Genomic DNA, 25076 nt, shown 5'->3' on the forward strand with positions numbered 1-25076 from the left:
ATTACTACATGTAACGACGACTCTCCATCCAAAATAACATGCTGCATGCAATATATTTTCATCATGAGTGAGGTTCCTAGCTGTCTGTTCTAGTTAGTTTTCAGAGAAGGCAACGGGACCGATGACCTCACTGTTTGGTCTCCTCCCCCAAATTAACCAACAAACGACTTTAATTTTTTTCCTAGCAGATATGCAGCTCTGATTCCAAGAATGTTAGAACGACCTCCGTGGTAGGTTCTTTCTTCCGCATTTATTGACTTTGACCACAGCAGCAGACGGCTGTAGAGTTTAGTAGTTCGTGTCATGCGTTTTTACGGTATTATGTTGCGTTTTCTGTGTAATATATGAGTGATTTGATGGTGGAGACAGGACATCACGGAAAGACGCATATTGAGTATGGTACTAAGTCAATACTTAATTATCATTACAGCTAACTGCCTCGAATGAAGTAGTTAGGCAATGCCTTGTTATGATGCTCTAGTAACTGTTCGTACAGTTATTATATAGGTTTAATTTCATTTATTGGGCTCATTTGAATGATAAGTTTGTTCTACATTTAATTCTTGTATCATCTTTGGCGCCTGTGGTTATGGTTTGAGATAGCCCTAGAATTTCGTAAGTAATTATTTCAGGTTATGTGTATCAGAACCAAACACTTGTTATTTTCAGTGAGCTTATGTTTCCGCATTGCGAGCAGGAGGTGACTAGTGTTTAGACAAACATATTAGTGCACATTACGTACCTGTGCTGTTCGGCAATTACGAGAAATACCAGATAGACGTGTGGGTATGTAATATGCTTGCTGTTTTCGTTCTGTCCGATAAAATTGCAAAATGTTTCCCGTGATTTGGCAAAAGAACCGCCAGAAATTTTGATGTGTTGTCTGTAATTACCGGAAAAGTGTCTCTATGCTGTGGTGGTTAGAGAAAGTGAAGCCAATGTGAAATACTTTGTCATGGACGAAAAATGCCCTCATGAAGTTCACACACACGCTGCATTCATATTGTTATATTTACTTGTGTTGTGCATGCGAAGTTCGGTAACAATATTTTTGAAGGAAGGAATAGGGACAGTAGGAGTTAACTTTAATCTGTAGTTCGCCTGGGATGTAGCGCAAACCGTTGTACTGCCGACACATCAGATTCGTTAGCACACGTTAATACAGAGTATCGGGGATTGGTTATGTTGGTATGAAAGAGAATGCTGTAGAGGGAATTCATTGTGTTGCGTTTTCCATGGATTATCAATGTGCCTATGTGCTCCATAGTTTAGTAAATAGTGTAAACTGCTGTTTGTAGTAATGTGCAGGTTTCAATCTATGGAAGGATATGGGAAATGTAATTGACTCTGTAAGGCCTAATGAGTATGTGTAATTGCCATCGACAAAAGCATCCCAAAACCACAGAACATTGTCATGGGTACGCTTATGAGAAAGTAATTTCACTAAGTCTTGTTAGAGGAATTTAATCGGTGTTAAATCTTGACAGTCAAGAATCATTTATTTTTCCATGCAACGTTCTGGCAGCAGTGTGTGTTTTTTAGTGACTGGGTAAAGATTGCAGCATTGCGCTATATTAAGTTGATAATGTTGAATATAGATGACTGTATAAGGAAACAGTTGTTAAAAATACGTACTAAACTGACTGAAAAAGAAGAAAGTTCTGTCTGTATGGGTGGATTTTCATGTTCTGCTTTTCTGAATACCATGAGCAAATATTGGTTTATAGATTGATTGAAAGTGCAGCCAGTATCATTGAGAAATAATTCTTTTCTGTCCTTGCATACGTTGCTAAGAACATAATTCTGTATATTAAAGAATTTGCAGGATACATTGACAGGCTTAGATATAGCTCGAGACGCATTTTAATCTTTTATTCTTCATATGTAAAATTGTCTACAGTAAATAGATTTGTCTGGTAAATTCAATTTATCTTAGTTGCTTCACATGACACATAGAAATTTATGTGGAAAAAGCAAGCTATGTCAGCTACCATATTCAGAATATGATTGTATACCACAAGCAAATGCTACTAAGTAACAGCAGTAACTGTAAGTCATTTGTTTCCATTGTGTAGGGGTTTTTGTTTTCTGTCAAATTGAGGTGTGTTTTCCATTAGTGACAGTGAGGCTTCAGAGTCCTCATAACCAGAAAGTTGTAAATCAGTTCTTTTTATCAGGTTCTTTGTTCCTCAGCCAGATTTAAATTTTTAATATGCATTCACTCGTTTGCTGCAGCCAGAAAATGCTGCCTGTGCACTATGTTGAATAGTAACAATTTAAACAATATCACTTTTGATTTCTTGTTTTTCAGTGGATTAGGAGAGCACTCATGGACTCCAAGGGAACTACTTGGCTGAAAAAAGAGAAGAATGAAGTATATGCTGAACTAGGCTCCTTGGTAAATAGCTTCTTGTGTTTTTTACCATTGTTTCATTAATATCTCTGTGCAATGTGGTGTGTAAACAAGCAGATTATCTTCCCTGTTGTTTGTCAGATGAAATATTTGGTACTGGCTGTTGGTTTTGATTCTTGACCAAATGAAGTTGCGATGCTTGGCTGTGTAACATATTTGCAATGGATTGGTATCTTATAGTATATAATGCTGCTCTCCAATATTTAATTTGTTTTAAAATTTCTGTAGCTTATTGTTAATGTGATGTTGGAATGCCAGATGTTAATGATTACAGGTTTGTTGTCTACTAGGAAATTGTCACATGTTCTTGAACTATTGTGGTGTTTGCAATCACTTATTACAAATTAATTTTCTACTTTGAGATTTAGTTTGGTGTGTTGTTAATGTCTAGATTTGTTCCTTTCTTAGAAAGTGGTATTATTAATGGGTATGAGTAGGACTTTACTTGCTAGAGTACAGATGATTCAGCTGCTACTGTAGATCAGTTGTATGGCTTGCTGGATTAATTGATCAGATGCTCTATTTGTGGTCAGTTTTTAAGTTGACCATAGTTGCTTTCTCAGACAAGAGGGGATATATATATGAGGACTTACTGCATAGATAATAGTTGGCAGTCTATTTGTCATGGTGCCTGATGGTGAAATCTAAACACATGATCTACAATATTGTTTTCCTGGTGTATTATTTTTGCTATTGATCATCTAATTGTTTTTATGTACTCAATGTTCTTGTTAGCAATATTACTGTTCTTGATCAGTTTTTGATTTGGGGGTAGGTATTCAGAATCTATTAAATATAGGGAAGTGGTATGTGACAAAGAGCTCTTATTGAAATCCTTTGAGGAGCTGAAATACTATTAAATGAAAGAGCAGTTGGTAGTATAATTTACAACCCTAAGAAGCAAATGGTGGTAATGCTGATACTAAAAGAGTAAAGGAGTGTTACAGTTTTAACTACAGAATGTTTGCAATGCTCTTTAACAAGTAGATTTTCACATTACCACTCTAAATATTTGGTAACACATAAATTAATTAAATGTTAGTATAATCAGAGTTAAACCATGTGGGCTCAAATATGACACATCTGTAACACACAACATATGCCTACGGATTTGGTGCTCATAAAAGAAATAATTATAGCAGAATGTCACTGTCAGCTTCTGGCAAATTAAAACATGCTAACACTACTGTTAAAGCTCACTTCTTGATTCAGTATTTCTGAGATCAGCAGGATTTGAAGTTCCCAGTGTGTGGCCATCAACATTCTACGGATAATTCTCTCCTCATTGAACTTGTTTTGAAAATATATTGTTCATTTTTCACTTCATCAAAGTGCTGTAATTAATTTGTGTTTTTGTAGCTAGATCAAAACACTTGTGACCCTATAAAGGTGTCTTTGCTCTGAATCATTCATCTTGAAAGTTTATCTAGAAGCAGTGAAAGCACAAATGTATACCCATGCTAGACAATGTCACGTTATGAAAGTAGCCTTGACAGGTTTTTGTTAGTGTCAACTGCCAATGTCTGGGTCAAGTAGGACCTTTCGCTCCTCCTCCCCCCCCCCCCCCCGAAGGAAGCAAACCTTTGTACTTTCAATGTCTCACTTAACTTTCTTTCTACGAACTTGGTGTTCGTAGTGTCTTGCTCATATTCAGATTGTTCATTCTTCTAGTGGTACTGTAGGTCTAGCATTGATCTCAAAATGTAAGCAGTTGGTAAAGGCAAGTCATCATAGATTTAGCACACATGCCTTCTTATCACTTCTTTTTGGAACAACTACAGAAGTGACTACAATGCACTTTCATATCATGTGTTACATCTATATTGTAAATGTATCTGTTTTTCCATTAGCTCAAAGCTGTGTGACTGAGCAGTCGCTGTTCCAGCTTTTCATGTGAGGTTGTATCTGAACTAGTCCAATGGTGAAAAGCAAAACTCAGGCGCCTCAGTTACATTTTCCAAAGACCAGAGAAAGTAAAATCAAACACAGAAAATGTGGAGGTGATGCTGTGCTGCCTGTGGGATTGGTCAAGGACATAGGGTGACAGAATAGGGCTTCTAGGTGCAGTGTTGGGAGGCTGTACGGGGGGTGGGGGGGGGGGGGGGGGGGAAGTTGTGGGGTAGGTGTGTGCACTGCTCAGTGCTAGAATGAGAGCAGGGTAGGGAATAGGTGGGGCGGAGCATACAGACTAGTGAATATTGATGCTATGGGGGGTCATGGGGATGAGTGATACGTTGTAGGAAGAGTTTCCATTTTGTACAATTTAGGAAAGTGCTATCACCCTCTATGATCACATCCCCCAACACACATGACTTTGTCACTGAACAATACCTTCCCCAGTGTCTGACTGTCTCCTAACCTACAGCCCATTCCTGGTTGCCATGTCCAACTACATTCTCACAGACAATTACTTCTTTATTGAAGGGATTGCCTACAAACAAATCTGCAGTACATCAAAGGCCAACTGTATGTCACCATATTCTGCAAATTTATTCATAGGCTACCTCGAGGATTCCTTACTAACCACCCAGAATCACAAACCATTCACCAGATCAAGATTCGTTGATGACATTTTTGTGATCGTATTGGTTTGTTTATTGAACCTGATCTGATTAAGTCCATCAGACCCTCTATTAAATTGGACCTTGGTTTCCCTTTTTATATCATATTTTTCGGAAACTAAGTTTTAATATGGCAAATAGTAATACAATGATTTGAGTGTCTGAAGTAGCAGTGTAACTGAATAATACTATGAACTAAAAGTTAATACTGGCAGTACTTCTACTACTGCAGTTGTTACCACTAGTGGTTCTGGTAGTGGTGGTGATGAAAGAATTTGTAGGTGTGCAAGGTAGACTTTTTCTGATGCAGAGTGTTAGGGGAAGCGAAATGTAAGGAGACTCCACCAGCTAAGAATATTGGGAAACAATGTGGTTTGAAGGAAATGCTAAGGGTCACACTGAGGCGTGCACAGCCTAAAATTTCCTTTACAGGCGTTGCCCAGAAATGGAATTCCCATGCCTTGTCTTGTCAGTCACAAATACAGAAGCGTCTGATTCCACCCATCTGCTTTGACCCATGACGTCACAAATATGGCGGAAATGAACATACACTAAGACTACAATATGGCGCCTATGATGTCATGACATAAACATGACCACTAACACGAAAATACAATTAGAAACCAACACACACGTTCCACAAAAACCTAAGGAAACTAACGGGACAAGTGTGGGAAATTGGGGGTTTTGGGTGGGGACAAAGTAAATACGAACAAATTTAGACACACACCACCATACTAAATGACACAAAACGACAAAAAAAAAGATGGCACAAAACTACTCAAATTTCATTAACACAATATACTGTGGAATCGGACGCTTCGCTTGATCTACATAGCTCAACAGCAGCTCCCGATCCCACGAATTGGAATCGAACATTTCCCTTCACCTGTTATCCTTAAGACACCTCCACATATAGCCATCCCTGATCAGATATGCCAGAAGTTTATTAAGCCGCATTTCTTCACAACACACTGAACACTTCCAGACTTCATCCAAAATTCCGAATAGTTAAAGAAATTTTATTAGAGACAACGCACTGTCCCCCATCATCACCGACAACCGAAAACTGTTGACCCTGCTAGTCATATCCATACCTACCAAAGACATAAAAAAAGCAGTTTACCAAAATTCACACACACCAATAAAAAAAGTAACATTGACATAACAAAGCCAAAATTGTTAACTCCCTGAAAAATATTCCACTGAAAGCACAGTCACTACCAATACCACACACGTGCAATGCTACCATGCAAATGAACATCATACGCCACGTAACAGGCTACCCATAAACACACCACCAGAGAGAACCACCAACCGCAACAATACACCACCTATAAACACGCCACACATGCAAACTAAACCAAAAACATCACCTAACACACAACACATGAACACACCACCAGAGAGCACCACCGATCACATCAAAACACCTACAAATACGCCACTCTCACAAACTAAATTCCACACCACCATGATGTCACACACCACAGCAGTCTTAAGTCATGGGTCAAAGCCGACGGGTGGGATCGGACGCTTTGGTCAACCCCCATCTCCCACATACTCATAGAGTAGCACTCCCCTTACAAGTCAGTACTACCCATGACTGAAGCAATTGAATCACATTTTCTGCCGGGATTTACCCTACCTCTCATGCCTTGAAATGAGGAATAATCTCTCCACCCTTCCCACAGTTGTTTTGTCTCCAATTGAACTTATAAAATATTCTTGCCCATTGCTACTCCAGCCCTGCTTTCAAGCTCTTGCCTCATGTCTCATATCTCTGAAACAGAGCTACATGCAGGACATGCATGTTTCCTGCAGCCCTGTCAGACATCTCCAACACAAAGGCAGGGCTACCTGTGAAAGCAACCTTGTGATTGGCAACTACACACCTGCAGCCACTGTGCTGAACCCTACATAGGCATGACAACTAAATCACTCTGTCTGCAGGAGTGACCAGTGGCAAAGTGTGGCCAAGAAAGCTGGACCACCCACTTGCTGGAAGTGCCCCCAGCATGTTGTGATTCACTTCAGTAACTGCTTCACAGCTGGCCCCAACTGGATTCTATCTTCTAACACAACATATTATTTCCTGTAACCACTCTAGACTCAGCCTATGCTAGTCCATGTCCTCTACCCATATCCTCTTTCCCTGCTCTCACTTCAGCACCACACACACACACACACACACACACACACACACACACACACACACAAACACACACACACACACACACACACACACACTCTCTCTCTTCTTTCCTCCCAGTGCAATTACTATTTTCCCTTTCTTAATTTCTCTCCTCCCCTTTCCCTCCCACAGTACAGCTTCCCAAAACTACCTTTAGCAACTCATACTGTCTCTGCCACATCCTTGCATGCTATCACTGAGAACACATTATCTTCCCCCCTCCCTTCCTCCCACTTTTACACTACTATCCCTCTCTTGCTGCCCCGTGCCTCCTCATATCTCACAACCCACCCTAACAGATGGTTGCTCATACCAAAAGCAGATGGTCATTCCCAGTTCCTGGAGACAGTGGCCATGTGTGTGTTGTGTTCCTGTGAATGTGTTCTCTATTTCAGAAGGGCTTTGTCCAGAACCTCAATTTTTTAATACTGTTTCATTGTATTTGTCTGCAAGTCAGTATAGAAAGTAAACATGCCAGATTTCATGTTAATGGGAAAGTGAACTGGAAAAAAACACACCAACCAAATCTGCAAGAAAAGTCCTCAAGATTGCTCTACCTCGGGTGTAAACTGAGAGGAGTGTTTGGTTCAGATATGTGTTAATTCCCCTGATATCAGTAACATAAAAAAAGGTCTGTGTGATATGCTAAGTGGAACATACAGTGCCATCTGTATTTTGTTTACCAGGCTTAGAATACTAATAGTTTTTGATATCTCTATGACTCTGCTGTTGGCATCAGGGAGAATGTTAAAGAATGTGTTTCCAGAAAGCAGTTTACAAAGAAGATACTGTAAGTAATGCAAAAATCGACATCCCAAGTCATAGGCTAGCAAGAACAGGAAACTCTCAGTAAGTGAATGGCCTCAAAAATCTTACTTATTATTCCCTCCTTGCTTCATCCACATCATTTTGATATTTCAAAATAAAACAGGTTGATTGGCTGATAGAAAATTCATGTTGCAATTAGTTGTATGATATGGGTATTGTTGATTTTAATATTAAAGCTTCTAGTTGTACCCACTGATTTCATTACACTACTGTTTTTTATATGATGCGCATTTAATATAAAATACTTAATGATAAGTAAATAAATATTATGGAAGTAGGAAATATGACCGAAAAAAGCAGCATAGGAAAATGAAGTGCAAGATGCTAGTAAATTTTCAAATATGTTGTCACTAATCATTCATATAACTTTTTGATCATTACCATTGAAATGCACCTTACTGACTGTCACCGAGAAAGCCACTCTCTGAAAAGAATGAGTCATTTATTCTTTAGAAGTGTCATAGACTTACAATATGTGATACTTGTTTGTAATATATCTAAAATTGTCTTCTTAAAAGAACTCCTTGCAGATATTTTTTTACTATTCACCACAGGTTCAGTTACACACATCTACCATGAAAGTAAAAGAAGAATTGGATGAGCAAGTGAGCAAACAGGTAAGTCTAGAATTTGTGTGACTGTAAGAAATTAAGCAGTGTCATGTTATGGCTCAGTTTTGGTGAATATAGTATAGATTGGCTTGATGCACTTCAGTCTACCCTCTATAAACCTCTTAATCTCTGATGACTGTCACCTACTACATTCATTCGAACTTGCTTCTTGTCTTCATGCCATAGTCTCCCTCTACACTTTTTACCCTCACATATCCCTCCATTACCAAATTGACTATCCCTAGATGCCTCAGAATTTGTGCTATTAACAGGTCCCTTGTGTTAGTGAAATTGGTCCCTATGTTCCTCCCTCATTTGTTTCGTCTACCCATCAAATCTTCAGCATTCTTCTGTAGCACATTTCAGATGCTTCCATTCTCATCTTGTCTGAATTGCCTATCATTTATGTTTGTCTTCCACACAGGGCTGCACTGCAAATATCTTCAGAAAATACTTCCTAACACTTAAATTTATATTAGATGTGAACAGTCCTCTTTATTAGGCACATGTTCCTTGATATTCCTAGTCTTCACTTTATTTCTTTCTTACTTCAGCCATTGTCAGTTACTTTGGTGCCCAAATAGCAAAAGTTGTCTGCTACTTTTAGTGTCTCATTTTCTAGTTGAAACTCAACATTGACTGATCTATTTCAGCTAGATTCTATTGCTTTTATTGATGTTTGTCATACAATCTCTTCTAGTAATACTATACAAATTTTCTCTTCCAGCTTTTACCTCCCACAAATCCCTTCATTGACAATTTCAAGATGCTGGTTTTGTTGATAGAATTACATTGTCATTGGTAAACACACAGTTTCCTTTATCTTCGAGATTTCCTTCATGTCTTCATCATACAGAGTGCATATCAGATGTACGCTACAAGCCTGTCTCATTTCCTACGCAATGCTTCCATTTCATGTCTTTCAGCTCTTACAACTGGAGTCTGGTTTCTGTGAAAGTTGCAGACAAACTTGGGCTTCCTGTCTATTTATTCTGCTGCTGTCCAAATTCCAAAGAGTGCATTCAACTCCACATTCTCAAAAGCATTTCAGTAAATCTGCAAAAGCTGTAAACACAATTTTGTCTTTCTTTAACTCGTCTAAGGTAAGCCATAGTATCAGTATTGCTTTGTGTTACATGTTCCTGGTACCCAAAGTGATCTTATGTAAGGTTAACCCTCTAAAAGCGTTTCCATTCTCGCAAGCATGATATATTTATCTGATGGTCTGGTCAGATAGTATTCACCTCTTAGCAACTGCCTTTCTTCGAATTTGAGCTATTACATTCTGGTTGATGTATAACTTTGTCAGCTATCTCGTATCTTGCACAAAAGTGGAATAATTTTGTCAAGGACGGCTTTTCCAAGTATCCCAATAATTCTGAGCAAATGTCATCAACTGCAATGGCCTTGTTAAGACTTTGCTCTTTCAGTGTTGTATCAAATTCTGGCCATCTCATAAAATCTCCAGTTTTGTCTACAACTACTTCCTTTCCCCTTTCTGGAGCAAGTTTGTTCCCCTTTGCCTTACAACCATTCTTGTTTAGCCATATTGCATGTTGTGTTAACATCATTCCAGTAATGTCTGTGTTCCCTTTTGTCTGTTTTAATAGCCACATGTTTGTATTTTCTCTTCTCATCAGTTAAATTCAGCATCTCATGAGTTGTTAAGGTATTTGTACTAGTCCTTACGTTTTACCTATGTTCCCGCCTGCCTTCACTGTTTCATCTCAAAGCTGCCTATTCATCACCCAGTGTATAATTACCCTCTATTTATCACTTGTTGCCTAATGCTCATTTTCAAACTATCAATGATTTTTGGTTCATTGATCTTACCCAAATCCCATGTACTTAAATTCTACTTTTACCATTTCAACAACATTACTCTGCAGTTAATAAAAACAACTCTAGCCAGATTCCACATTTATCACTGGAAATGTTTTGTAGTTCACAATCCTGTTTTGAAATCTTTGTATTTGACATTACATAATCTGCTTGAAACCTTTTGGTTTCTCCAGGTTATTCCACATACACAAGCTTCTTTCATGATACTTGAAACAAGTGTTTGCAGTGACTAATTCATGCAATGTGCAAAATTCTACCAGGCAGCTTCCCCCTTTCAGTCATTTATGCCATTGGATGTTCTCGTAACTATTGTGCATCCTGTTCCTACTATTGAATTTCATTACCTTCTAGAATTGGCTTTCATCTTCCTTAGCTCTTGAATAATTACTCATCAAACTTTTTCCTATTCCATTCTTCTGCTGGTCTTGTTGCCATACAGATTTCTATCACTCTTGTATTTCCTTCATGCCTATTTTAGCTATGGTAATTCATTGACATTGCTGTTGATAATAGCTTACTTGTGTTCCTATTTTCTTGCTCATTACTGGGGCTCTCCCTGCATGACTCCTATTTGATTTTTTGTAGATAATCCTGTACTGACCTGACCAGAAGTCTTGTGCTTTCTGCCACTGCACTTCAGCTCTTACTACAACTGAATACAACCTATCAATGGTTCCTTTTTAAAGTCTCTAACCTCCCTAGGCTGTTGTCGTCATCATCGTCAGTTGAGAGACTGGTTTCGTGTAGCTCTCCATACTACCCTATCCTCTGCAAGCTTCTTCATCTCAAAGTACGTACTGCACTCTACATCTTTCTGAATCTGCTTAGTGGATTCATCTCTTTGTCTCTCTCTTTGACTTTTACCCTCCACACAGCCCTCCTATACTAAATGGGGGATCCATTGATGCCTCAGAACATGTCCTACCAACAGATACCTTCTTCTAGTCAAGTTGTGCCACAAATTCCTCATCTCCCCAATTCTCTTCAGTACCTCCTCATTAGTTACATGATCTACCTATCTAATCTTCACCATTCTTCCGTAGCACCACATTTCAAAAGCTTCTATTCTCCTACACACACACACACACACACACACACACACACACACACACACAGATATATATATATGCAGGGAGCTGAGACCACACTGCCAAGCTGTGCTTTCAGCTCTCTGAGACCGCATGCGAATGAGTGTCTACTGCTGACAAAGGCCTTACTGGCCGAAAGCCTTAATTATGTGAATCTTTTTATTGTGCCTATTGTGACTCAGCATCACTGCTGTATCATGAGTAGAGACATTCCTTCTCTGGTATTGTTACATTCCATTCTGGATTTTCCATTGTTTGATGTTTGCTTCTTTTCTCTTCTTGTTTAAACTGTTTGTCATCCATTTTGTCCACTTACTTACAAGACTACACTCCAATCAAATACTTACAGAAAAGAATTCCCAACACTTAAATCTATACTTGATGTTAACAAATTTGTCTTCTCGAGAAAAGCTTTACCTGCCATTGTCACGCTACATTTTATATCCTGTGTACATTGACCATCATCAGTTATTTTGCTCCCCAAATAGGAAAACTCATATACTACTTTGTGTCTCATTTCCTAATATAAATCCCCCGGCATCACTGATTTAATTCGACTACATTCCATTATCCTCATTTTGCTTTTGTTGATGTTCATCTTATATTCTCCTTTCAATACACTGTTCCTTCTGTTCAACTGTTCTTCCAGGTACTTCACTGTCTCTAACATAATTAAAATGTCGTCGGCAAACCTCAGTTCTTATTTCCTCTTCATGGATTTTAATTTCTGCTCCGAATTTTTCTTTTGTTTTCCTCACTGCTTGCTCAGTATACAGATTCAATACCATCAGGGCTAGGCTACAACCCTGTCTGATGTTTGTAAGAGGCTTGTGTCGATGTGGTGGGATGCTTGGTCATCCCTCCAAGGAAACAAGCTCCGGGCAGTAAAACCGCTCCCAACTGCTTGGACAACCTCCTCCCGACCATCTCGGCGAGAGGAGGTCCTTCTGACCAGGTTGCGGATTGGGCATTGCCGGTTTAGCCACCGCTACCTGCTCTCAGGTGACCCAGCCCCGCAGTGCCCTTGTGTTCAGGCATTAACAGTGCGCCATGTTTTATTGTTGTGTCCCTGCTTTAGTCAATCTCATGTTGTCCTGTCCCTGCCATCTACTTTACCGGATATTTTAGCTGATGACGCTCGAGCAGCTGCTCGTGTTTTGCGTTTTATAACTTTGACTGGCATGTCCGAAGACATCCAACTTTTTTACTTATTTTATCTGCATCTTTGTCAAGCCTTTCTGGTGCCCCCCCCCCCCTCCCCTTGAGTTTTACTAGATTCCATGTGCTCTAATAACTGTGACTGGGCGCTAATGACCTCAGTAGTTGAGTGCCCTTAAACTCCACCAAAAAAAAAAAAACCCTGTCTGACACCCTTCCCAACTGCTCTTTCCCTTTCATGCCCCTCAACTCCTTTTAACTCCCGTCTGGTTACTGTACAAGTTGTAAATAGCCTTTTGTTCCCTGTGTTTGATCCGTGCAACATTCAGAATTTGAGAGAGAGTAATAAAGTTAACATTGTCAACAGGATTCTACAAGTCTGCAAATGGTAGAAATATAGGTTTTCCTTTCCTTAATCTGTGTTGCAAGACAAGTTGTAGGGTCAGTATTGCCTCATGTTTTCAAACATTTCTATGGAATCAAAACTGATTTTTCCCAAGGTCAGCTTCTACCAGTTTTTCCATTCATCTGTAATGTATTCGTGTTAGTATTTTGCACCCATGACTTACCAAACTAATAGTTTGGTTATTTTCACGTCTGTTAAAACCTTCTTTCTTCGTGATTGGAATTATTATATTCTTCTTGAAGTCTGAGGGTATTTCATCTATCTCCTACATCCTACTCACCACATGGTAGAGGTCTGTCAGGGCTGGCCTTTCGAAGGCTATCAGTAGTTGTAATGGAATCTTGTATACTTTCAGGGCCTTGTTTCGACTCAGGTCTCTCACTGCTTTGTCAAATTTCTCATGCAGTATCATTTCTCCCATTTCATCTTCATCTGCATTCTGTTCTATTTCCATGATATTGCCCTACAGTATATCACCCTTCTATTGACCCTCTATATAATTCTTCCACCTTTCTGCTTTCTCTTCTTCACTTAGAACTGGTTTTCCATCTGAGCTCTTGATATTCATCCAAGTGCATCTCTTTTCTCTAAAGATCTCTTCAATTTTCCTGTAGGCAATATCTATCTTAGTCCTAGTGATATATGCTGATCCTGCTAAGATATGTAATACTCCACACTAAGACATATAGACTGCCTGGCCAGCTTTCCCTGATAACATCCTCCTGAGTAGACTCTGCCTGGAGATCTGAATGGGGGACTATTTTACCTCCTGAATATTTTGCCTAAGATAATTTCGTGCAGTAAAGGAAACAAAAGAAAAATTCGGAGTAGGTATTAAAATTCATGGAGAAGAAGTAAAAACTTTGAGGTTCGCCGATGACATTGTAATTCTGTCAGAGACAGCAAAGGACTCTGAAGAGCTTTTGAACGGAATGGACAGTGTCTTGAAATAAGATGAACATCAACAAAAGCAAAACGAGGATAATGGAATGTAGTCAAATTAAATCGGGTCATGCTGAGGGAATTAGATTAGGAAATGAGACACTTAAAGTGGTAAAGGAGTTTTGCTATTTAGGGAGTAAAATAACTGATGATGGTCGAAGTAGAAAGGATATAAAATGTAGACTGACAAAGGCAAGGAAATCGGTTCTGAAGAAGAGAATTTGTTGACATTGAGTATAGATTTAAGTGTCGGGAAGTTGTTTCTGAAAGTATTTGTATGGAGTGTAGCCATGTATGGAAGTGAAACATGGACGATAACTAGTTTGGACAAAAAAAGAATAGAAGCTTTTGAAATGTGGTGCTACAGAAGAATGCTGAAGATAAGGTGGGTAAATCATGTAACTAATGAGGAGGTATTGAATAGGATTGGGGAGAAGAGAATTTTGTGGCACAACTTGACTAGAAGAAGGGATCGGTTGGTAGGACATGTTTTGAGGCATCAAGGAATCACAAATTTAGCATTGGAGGGCAGCGCGGAGGCTAAAAATCGTAGAGGGAGACCAAGAGATGAATACACTAAGCAGATTCAGAAGAATGTAGGTTGCAGTAAGTACTGGGAGATGAAGAAGCTTGCACAGGATAGAGTAGCATGGAGAGCTGCATCAAACCAGTCTCAGGACTGAAGACAACAACAACAACAACAACAACAACAACAATTTCATGCAGTAGAGCTGCATGCTCTTGAGAAGAAAAACAAAAAGAGCTACAGTTTCGCATTGCTTTCAGCCATTTGCATTATTGGTACAGGAAGTTGGTTAATGCTACAAGGTCAGGTCTGTGGATAATCCAGACCATTGCTCCTGCAACTGATGAAAAGTATTTTGCCCCTCTTGAGGATCCATGTCTAAGTTTGATATCTCCTCAGATAATACTTATTTGTGTTTGCACCTAACACTGTTTTCAATGTTGTTGACATGCAAGCAACCCACTTAGCAGTGTCCATGGTTCATTTGGGGTGGGGACTGTGAACTATTGTTTAAAGTGCTGTCTTTGAGCAGGAGCAATAGTTCTAGCATGTCTATCTGTAGAATTACTTCATTATCTATATGAAGATAAATAACAATTCTGTGAGACTGCATTGGTACACATACAAACCAACAGATGAAAACTGTTGCTAGGTCTCAGATTTGAGGCTGTAACTCCTAGTTTCAGGATCAGTTACTTAAACAATTAGCCTAACCAAGCATGCCTCCAGGCTGCCAAGGGGATTTCACTTGGGTGTCCTCATAGATTTTCGTCTTAGGTTCAGGATTTGAAGGTCAATGGCCAGCCAATTATTTGGTAAAGCAGTATGATGCTGTTCTCCATAAAAGTAGAAACAAGAAACGCATTTGGCAATTGGGTGATTTGTGAGTGGTGGGAAGTGTAAGAAATGTATTGTATAGTTGTCTGTAGCTGAGTGCATAGGATAATATTATAATAATCATAAAATTGGTGGTTCAGATCACACTAAGTGCCACCAGTTCTTTTAGTTTTATTTAAATTCCATATGTAAAACAAATGGTAATTTTAATTCATCCTGAGTCATACTTTTCTAATAGTTATTTTTAGTTAAAAGTTACATGAAAATGCGAGTATTGTTAAAAAATTACATTTTGGTACAAAAATGGAGAGCATCAAATTGAAAATAAATAAATCTCGCATGAATGTATCAAAATTTTTGTTTTAATATGTTGAATGATGAAGAGATATGTGATTTTTACCAAACCATTACAATTCAGTATTTGTTAAATTTGCGAGTTGTTATTAGACGTGAAAGTTTTTAAAAAGTAGTAGTTCCTACTAGGAGATCCGAACCAGCAACTTTTTCATTAAGGCACTTTTATGCTATTCTTTCAATTACCAGCAATTGTCTTAATAAATAGGAAATGTTTTGTAGTAGGCAGCACTCAGAAGTCTTCTGATCTTCAAAGTCAATTTTTTTTAGTTTGGTTACTGCCTAGTGCTGGTTTAGGAAATTGATGTTCCAGCACTAAACTCCAAATACTGGAAGTCTGAAGGAAATTGAAGAGGATGATCTGCAAGATACCCTTTTCAGTCAAGTTATTATTGTCACAGGGATGTGTCCATAATGGTTAAGGTGGCAGCCCATAAAAGTGCAAGAAATCCAGGTATAACTTATCAGCGCAGGTAAAATAAATTTTTACATCTGTTGTTAGACAAATCTCTAATATTAGACAGTCACTAGATCACTATGTGAACGTTTGTGATTAGCTTAAATCACCCGGTATTCAAAATTGTATTGGCTGATTTCATTCAGCAGAACAGTGAGTGAATAGAGCAGTCAATTTTACTTGATGAATGACTGTAGGATTCATTTTTATTCATGCAGACGAACTGTTTTCTTTCCAAAATCATATAGGAGAACAAAATTATCTGCTGTTTAGGTCTTTAGCTCCAAACATGTTTGCTGTGCCTCTTCTTACAACTTGAAATGACCTGTGCATTTTTCTATTCCCATGAAACGCCACTGTTCCATAAAATAACATTTCCATTGCCAGAGGTAATCCTGCCACATCCACTTGTTTTATTTCATCTGATGGCTTCCCCTTCAGGTCTAGTGGTAAATTGTGCAGAAAAAGTTTGGTTTTTCCTTCTCCCTCCTCTCCCCACTTTAGTCAATTATGTATGTGTAATTTTAGTACCTGTGCTGTAGTAAGAAATGTGAAATGCATTTTTATGTTCTTTTGTGGAGAAAATTTCTAGGCAAAGCATTGTAATTATGTCTTTTCTGTTACTGTCTTCCGTTTTGCTACAATCTGCATCATTGTCAACTATCAACTGTAGAGATGTCTTTGATCCCTTTTCTAAAAATTTTCTTCAGAAGTTCTAAGGTTTTCGTTTTTTGTTTCATGTTTTGCAAGATATGATGTTGCTTATAAATTAATGGAAGCTTCTTATATAAGCTGTCTTGGTGGTTCTCATATGTTCAACTTTTGGTTGGCCATGGGGATTCAGGGGATTTAGCTTCATTTGAATTTGCTGTACAGATATCTGCTGTCATGTAACTATGTAATGTTGTTAACATATGCAGGTCCTCACTGTATTCCACAACATTCCCCATGCTAGGTGTATTGTCTGTTACATCATGTCTGATCACTTTATCAGGTTTGTTAGGCAGAAGTATGTTCCTGCCTTCCAGAGTTTGTTTTTAACAGTAGCAATCAGTGATGCTTCAGTAGTCCAGTGCTCATGTTCCAATCTCTGTATTTAGAGAATTTATAATTTTGGGCATGTTTATTGCTAACAGAATAAATATTTTCCTGTTGTGTGTGTTTTCTAAACAGTTACACAGGCTAATTTTTGGAAAACATGTTTTGTAGATTTTCACAGGAATTCATGTTCACAGCTGTGCTAATGTCATAGAATGTGATTTTGAGATGAATGAGTTCAGATTGTCCTCTGGAAATTTAGATCTGTTTTCCATGGATTCTCTAAATCTCTTCAAGGAAATGGATGGACAGCTCCTGATAAAATGGCATGGCTCATGTTGCTTATATTTGGTCAACCTCATGTCATGTTGTACTCTATTGATGTAATTTTCCTCCAAATCTTTTTCACTGTTTGAATTCATGCATCTTCAATTATGTAGCTGAAAAGTATATACACTCCAGGAAATGGAAAAAAGAACACATTGACACCGGTGTGTCAGACCCACCATACTTGCTCCGGACACTGCGACAGGGCTGTACAAGCAATGATCACACGCACGGCACAGTGGACACACCAGGAACCGCGGTGTTGGCCGTCGCATGGCGCTAGCTGCGCAGCATTTGTGCATCGCCGCCGTCAGTGTCGGCCAGTTTGCCGTGGCATACGGAGCTCCATCGCAGTCTTTAACACTGGTAGCATGCCGCGACAGCGTGGACGTGAACCGTATGTGCAGTTGATGGACTTTGAGCGAGGGCGTATAGTGGGCATGCGGGAGGCCGGGTGGACGTACCGCCGAATTGCTCAACACGTTGGGCGTGAGGTCTCCACAGTACATCGATGTTGTCGCCAGTGGTCGGCGGAAGGTGCACGTGTCCGTCGACCTGGGACCGGACAGCAGCGATGCACGGATGCACGCCAAGACCGTAGGATCCTAAGCAGTGCCGTAGGGGACTGCAGCGCCACTTCCCAGCAAATTAGGGACACTTTTGCTCCTGGGGTATCGGCGAGGACCATTCGCAACCGTCTCCATGAAGCTGGGCTATGGTCCCGCACACTGTTAGGCCGTCTTCTGCTCACGCCCCAACATCGTGCAGCCCGCCTCCAGTGGTGTCGCGACAGGCGTGAATGGAGGGACGAATGGAGACGTGTCGTCTTCAGCGATGAGAGTCGCTTCTGCCTTGGTGCCAATGATGGTCTTATGCGTGTTTGGCGCCGTACAGGTGAGCGCCACAATCAGGACTGCATACGACCGAGGCACACAGGGCCAACACCCGGCATCATGGTGTGGGGAGCGATCTCCTACACTGGCCGTACACCACTGGTGATCGTCGAGGGGACACTGAATAGTGCACGGTACATCCAAACTGTCATTGAACCCATCGTTCTACCATTCCTAGACCGGCAAGGGAACTTTCTGTTCCAACAGGACATTGCACGTCCGCATGTATCCCGTGCCACCCAACGTGCTCTAGAAGGTGTAAGTCAACTACCCTGGCCAGCAAGATCTTCAGATCTGTCCCCCATTGAGCATCTTTGGGACTGGATGAAGCGTCGTCTCACGCGGTCTGCACGTCCAGCACGAACGCTGGTCCAACTGAGGCGCCAGGTGGAAATGGCATGGCAAGCCGTTGCACAGGACTACATCCAGCATCTCTACGATCGTCTCCATGGGAGAATAGCAGCCTTCATTGCTGCAAAAGGTGGATATACACTGTACTAGTGCCGACATTGTGCATGCTCTGTTGCCTGTGTCTATGTGCCTGTGGTTCTGTCAGTGTGATCATGTGATGTATCTGACCCCAGGAATGTGTCAATAAAGTTTCCCCTTCCTGGGACAATGAATTCACGGTGTTCTTATTTCAATTTCCAGGAGTGTATATCCTGTCACTACAGTATGATAGAGGATTTTGTTTTGTATACAATATTTACCAGACTATTTCTTAAGCATTAATGTACTATGGTGGGTGGATGTTGGAACTCAAATTGTTACTTTTTCCACATCACATTTGACATTTCAAAATTATTTTTTCCTCACATTTGATACTTACCTGCATGCAGATTCCAAATTTCAGTAACATGCTATGAGATAAATGCAGATTTATCTCATTGTCCAGTACTTATTTTTCATGATAATGTATTACTGCCTGTGTTCTGTGGTGCATCTTTTAGTGGGTCCTCAGCATGGAATGTCTGATTTTGTAGCTAATTATTTCTAGTTTTCCTTCCAGTGTTGTATACAATGCCACTGTTAGTTAATGAAACTCTGGATCTTGTCTTGAATGCATATACAATTTTCTAAGAGTAAGAGGATTCCTTATTGAATGGGTGTGAGGCTACAAATTCAAGTGTTCTGGGTTCCATCCCAGGCATCATCTGTCACTTTTTCACGTGGAAATTGTCTATGTGGAAAATGACAGTTTCCATTCCATTGTGAAGCTCTAGGTCCTCATGTAACTTACTGTGTCAGTGAGTTCAAAAATTGGAGGAAGCCAGTGGTGTACCACATCCAGTAAGACAATGTCTAACAGAGCTCTAAGGTGTTAATAACTAACTCCAGGTTGTTGAAAGCTTTACTTTTACTTCAGGTTTGCATTAGTTTTTGTGACATTAGACATGTATTTTCCTCAGTACCAAAATTTGGTGACCCACACTTAGGCCCCCTGCGGGTTCGGGGGTTAGAATAGGCCCGCGGTATTCCTGCCTGTCGTAAGAGGCGACTAAAAGGAGTCTCACATGTTTCGGCCTTATGTGATGGTCCCCTCTCGGGTTTGACCTCCATCTTTCTAAATTATTCCGAAGAGCGAGCCAATTGGGGAAGGGCGCCTTACGTGGTGCACTGTATCCGTCGTGCATTGAGACCTTTAGCCGGCTTTTTTCGTCGTTGCAATGGTGTCCCGCTCGTTTTCCATCTCTTGGGCGAGGATACGTCCCTGGGTGCGATTCCCACGCTGCACTCTGCAGTGTTTCTTTTAACTGCGACGACGACCTTGGACAGTTTTGCACCTAAGATCCAGCATGGTAGCCAGTCCGTTGTGGTGGGGCCGCCATGTACCCTCTTGGTTGTAGCCCCCTGACAACACAGGGATCGCTCTACTGATGACTGCGCCATTAACTCCCCACGTATGCCAAGGAGTAGATGCCCGTCTCCCTGGGGCATCAGGACTCCCGGCAATGGCCATCCTGCCAGGTGGCTATTGCTGCGGCTGGGTGGCGCCCGTGGGGAGGGCCCTTGGTCGGAGTAGGTGGCATCAGGGCGGATGACCCGCAATGAAGCGTGGTACATCATCTCTCGCTGGCGGCCAGCCGCCAGCAGTCTCTAAGCGTTCTCGGGCTCAATTTAATGCTGAAAAGTACAATCCGAAAACGTTCCCCTCTCTGGCCACGCCGTGGGAGGAGCGTAAGTCTCAGGATGGAGGTAATAGTTATTCGCCCCGATTCTTAGTTTGTACGAGAGCTGATGGGGAGTCTTTTCTCTCCACAAAGCCTCAGTTCTTCGTCGAGCATTTAGAGGACAAGTTTGGGGAGGTGGACGGCTTGTCAAAAATGCGCTCTGGATCGGTCCTGATCCAAACGGCATCCTCTGCCCAGTCACGACGGTTGCTTGCTTGTGACAAGTTGGAGGATGTTGCTGTTACGATCACGCCGCATAAGAGTTTAAATATGGTTCAGGGAGTTATTTACCATAAGGACCTTCTTTTGCAGTCTGATGACGAGCTGCGCGCCAACTTAGAGCGCAGGGGTGTACATTTCGTCCGGCGCGTTCATCGGGGTCCGAAGGAAAATCAGATAGCTACCGGTGCCTTCATCTTGGCCTTCGAGGGTGATACGTTACCGGAAAAGGTCAAGGTGATGGTCTACCGATGTGACGTCAGGCCCTATATTCCTCCCCCGATGCGGTGCTTCAAGTGCTGGAAGTTCGGCCATATGTCTTCCCGCTGCACTTCCAGCCTCACATGTCGAGATTGCGGACGCCAGTCTCATCCCGATACTCCATGTGCCCCGCCTCCCATCTGTGTCAACTGCGGGGAGCACCATTCACCTTGCTCGCCTGACTGCAAAGTCTTTCAGAAAGAGCGCAAAATTATGGAATATAAGACCCTGGACCGGCTGACCTATACTGACGCCAAAAGGAAATATGACAGACTCCATCCTGTGAGAATGACATCTTCTTATGCAGCTGCTACAACAACTGTGCTAGCCCCATCAGTTTCGAGACTTCCAGCCAGCTCAATAAGCAGTAAGACTCCTCCTGCCCCCTTGTCTGTGGGGGGCTCTACCCAACCGGTGGCTCCTGCACCACCTACCTCAGGAGCAACCTCCTCCCGCCCGTCGGGGACGTCCGTCCCCGCTTCTCAGCCGGAGAAGCGTCTAACTTCTTCGGCTACTCTCGCCCGTAAGAGTTCCCTTGGGACCCTCCCTTCCCAGGGTTCCACCAGCGGGAAGGATGACGGCCGCCAGTGGCATAAGTCCTCACCAGCGGCCGGGCGTAGGGCTTCACGATCCTCCTCTGTCCCGGAGACTGACTCGGTGAAGCCTTCCCAGCCGGTGCAACCCAAGGTTCAGCGAGAGAAGTCCAAGAGAAAGACCTCCAAGGCCAAAGAACTTGCGGTGGCGCCAACCCCACCGCACCTTTCGCGCTCTGCGTCTGAGGATGCAGTCGAGATTCTAGCGTCCGCTGAGGACCTTGATCTCGCTGGTCCCTCAGACACCATGGATGCCTCTCGTACGGGTACTGAATCGGTGGCAGTGAGTGAACAAGCGGCGTAAATTGCCTTCCCAGTCCTTTCATGCCTTTCTCAGCCATGGACAATATCATCCTCCAGTGGAACTGAGGCGGTTTTTTCCACCATCTAGCTGAGCTCCAACAACTTATCAGCTGTCACCCTTTCTTCTGCATTGCTCTTCAAGAAACTTGGTTTTCAGCAATGCGAACCCCGCCCTCCGTGGCTATCGGGGTTATTATAAGAACAGGGCAGCATATGAAAGGGTGTCGGGTGGCGTCTGCCTCTATGTCCTTCACACTCTGCACAGCGAGTCTGTCCCTCTCCACACACCTTTAGAGGCTGTCGCTGTTCGGGTGTGGACGCCACAGGCTGTTACCGTCTGCAGTCTTTACCTTCCACTGGATGGTGATGTCTCACAGCATGTCCTGGCTGCGCTGATAGCCCAATTGCCGCCACCTTTCTTGCTATTGGGCGACTTCAACGCCCATAACCCTCTGTGGGGTGGGTCAGTGGCAACAGGTCGAGGCGCCATTGTTGAGCATTTATTGTCGCAGGTCGATCTCTCGATTTTAAATGATGGTGCCTTCACACACTTCAGTGTGGCGCATGGCACATACTCCGCCATTGACCTTTCAATATGTAGCCCTAGCCTCATACCGTCTCTCCAATGGAGTGTGCATGACGACCTGTGTGGTAGTGACCACTTTCCGATCTTTCTGTCACTACCACAGCGTCACTCTTCTGGGCGCCCTAGCAGATGGGCTATGAATAAGGCTGACTGGGACTTGTTCTCCTCCACTGCCGCTCTTGAGTCTCTCTCTAATGACGACATTGATGCGGTGGTTCAATCGGTCACCACCGGCATCGTTACTGCTGCCGAATCTGCCATTCCCCGTTCTTCTGGGTCCCCTCGGCGGAAGGCTGTGCCTTGGTGGTCGCCTGAGATCGCTGAAGCGATTAAAGATCGCCGGCGGGCGCTCCAGCGTCACAAGTGACATCCCTCCTTAGACCACCTTATCGCCTTCAAACGGCTGCGTGCGCGGGCCCGCCTCCTTATCCGCCAAGGCAAGAAGGAGTGCTGGGAGCGGTATGTGTCCACCATTGGCCTCCATGTCACTCCTTCGCAGGTCTGGGCCAAGATTCGACGCGTCTACGGCTATCTGACCCCTGCCAGCGTCCCTGCGCTCTCACTGAATGGAGCAGTTTGTACTGACTCCGACGTCATTGCCAATCGCTTAGCAGAGCATTTTGCTATGAGTTCCGCTTCTGCGAATTACCCCCAGGCCTTCTGCTCCATTAAAGAGCGGATGGAACGTCGGAGCCTTTCTTTTCGCACCAACGCTTCTGAACCCTACAACGCTCCATTCAGTGAGTGGGAATTTCAGAGTGCCCTTGCCGCTTGCCCTGATACTGCTCCCGGGCCAGATCGCATCCACTGTCAGATGCTGAAACACCTTTCAGTGGACTGCAAGCGACGCCTCCTCGACCTTTACACCGTCTCTGGGTCGAGGGTGAGTTTCCGTCGCAATGGCGGGAAAGTATTGTCATCCCCATTTTGAAACCTGGAAAGAACCCTCTGGAGGTGGACAGCTACCGTCCCATTAGTCTCACCAACGTTCTTTGCAAGTTGTTTGAACGGATGGTGAGCCGGCGCTTAAATTGGGTGCTGGAGTCTCGGGGCCATCTGGCTCCGTCTCAGGGTGGGTTCAGTAAAGTCCGCTCCGCCACCGACACAGCCTTTGCCCGCCGTCAGCACCTGGTCGCTGTCTTTTTCGACATGCGGAAGGCGTACGATACGACATGGCGTCATCACATCCTTTCTATGCTTCATGGATGGGGTCTTCGGGGCCCTCTGCCGATCTTTATCAGAAATTTTCTGTCGTATCGTACCTTCCGCGTGCAAGTTGCGGCCTCGTATAGTTCCTCCCTCGTCCAGGAGAACGGGGTACCCCAGGGCTCTGTCCTCAGTGTCTGCCTGTTTTTAATTGCAATAAGCGGTCTCGCTGCGGCAGTAGGAAATTCTGTCTCCGCTTCCCTGTATGCTGACGACTTCTGTCTTTACTATAGTTCTATTAGCATTGCAGCAGCTGAACGTCAGCTACAGGGCGCAATCCGCAAGGCGCAGACTTGGGCTGTAGCGCGTGGTTTTCAGTTTTCGGCTGCCAAGACCCGCGTTATGCATTTCTGCCTGCGCCGAACGGTCCATCCTGAGCCGCGGCTTTATCTTGCCGACGAACTTCTTGCTGTGGTGGAGACCCACAGGTTTTTGGGTGTCCTTTTTGATGCCCGGTTGACTTGGCTGCCTCATATCCGGCAGCTTAAACAAGCGTGTTGGCGGCATCTCAACGCCCTGCGTTGTTTGAGCCACACCCGCTGGGGCGCCGACCGATCTACCCTGTTGCGGCTCTACCAGGCGTTAATCCAGTCTCGCCTGGATTATGGGTGCCTAGCTTATGGCTCAGCATCCCCATCTGCGTTGCGGGTGCTGGACCCAATTCTCCACAGTGGGATACGCCTTGCCACTGGTGCTTTCCGCACCAGCCCTGTGGACAGCGTCCTAGTGGAGGCAGGTGTACCTCCATTGCGGTTCCGACGCCAACGTTTGCTGGCCGCTTATGCTGCCCATGTTTTTAGCTTGCCCAGGCATCCAAATTATCGTGTCCTGTTCCCGCAGTTAGTCGTCCATCTGCCAGACCGTCGGCCCCGGTCGGGTTGTCCGATCGCCGTACGCATCAAGGAGCTTCTCTGTGGGCTTGGGTTTTTCCCAGTTCCACCTCCTTTCCGGGCGCCTCTGCGTACACCCCCGTGGTGTGTTCCTCGCCCTTGCCTTCGGCTCGACTTGGCACAGGGCTCGAAGGACTCGGTCCCTCCAGAGGCCTTCCGCCGCCGCTTTCATTCCATCCTGGCCACGTATCAGGGCTCTGGAATTGTTTACACCGACGGTTCGATGGTTGCTGGTCGTGTCGGGTATGCGCTAACTCTAGGGGACCATTCCGAACAACGGTCCTTGGCGGCTGGCTGCAGCGTTTACACTGCTGAGCTAGTCGCCATCTTTCGTGCCCTAGAGTATATCCGCTCCTGCTCAGTTGAGTCCTT

General features: G+C 43.0%; 1 protein-coding gene across 5 annotated transcripts in view; it reads left to right on the forward strand.

The window, feature by feature from the left end:
- Window positions 1–264: 264 nt before the first annotated feature.
- The window catches only part of LOC124720290 (zinc finger protein 724-like), an 83291-nt gene continuing 58479 nt past the window's right edge, over window positions 265–25076 (forward strand). For 2 of the 5 annotated variants that reach the window (XM_047245602.1, XM_047245606.1), the window contains exons 1-3: window positions 265–399; window positions 2312–2398; window positions 8551–8613. In XM_047245602.1, coding sequence (XP_047101558.1) covers window positions 397–399; window positions 2312–2398; window positions 8551–8613 — 153 coding nt within the window. In that variant the 5' untranslated portion in view covers window positions 265–396. Of the gene's footprint in view, window positions 400–630; window positions 787–2311; window positions 2399–8550; window positions 8614–16073; window positions 16234–25076 lie in introns of those variants that run through there. The other 3 variants (XM_047245604.1, XM_047245605.1, XM_047245603.1) reach the window with 3 other exon arrangements.

The sequence above is a fragment of the Schistocerca piceifrons genome, chromosome 11 (genome assembly GCF_021461385.2).
Source record: "Schistocerca piceifrons isolate TAMUIC-IGC-003096 chromosome 11, iqSchPice1.1, whole genome shotgun sequence".
Lineage (NCBI taxonomy): Eukaryota > Metazoa > Arthropoda > Insecta > Orthoptera > Acrididae > Schistocerca > Schistocerca piceifrons.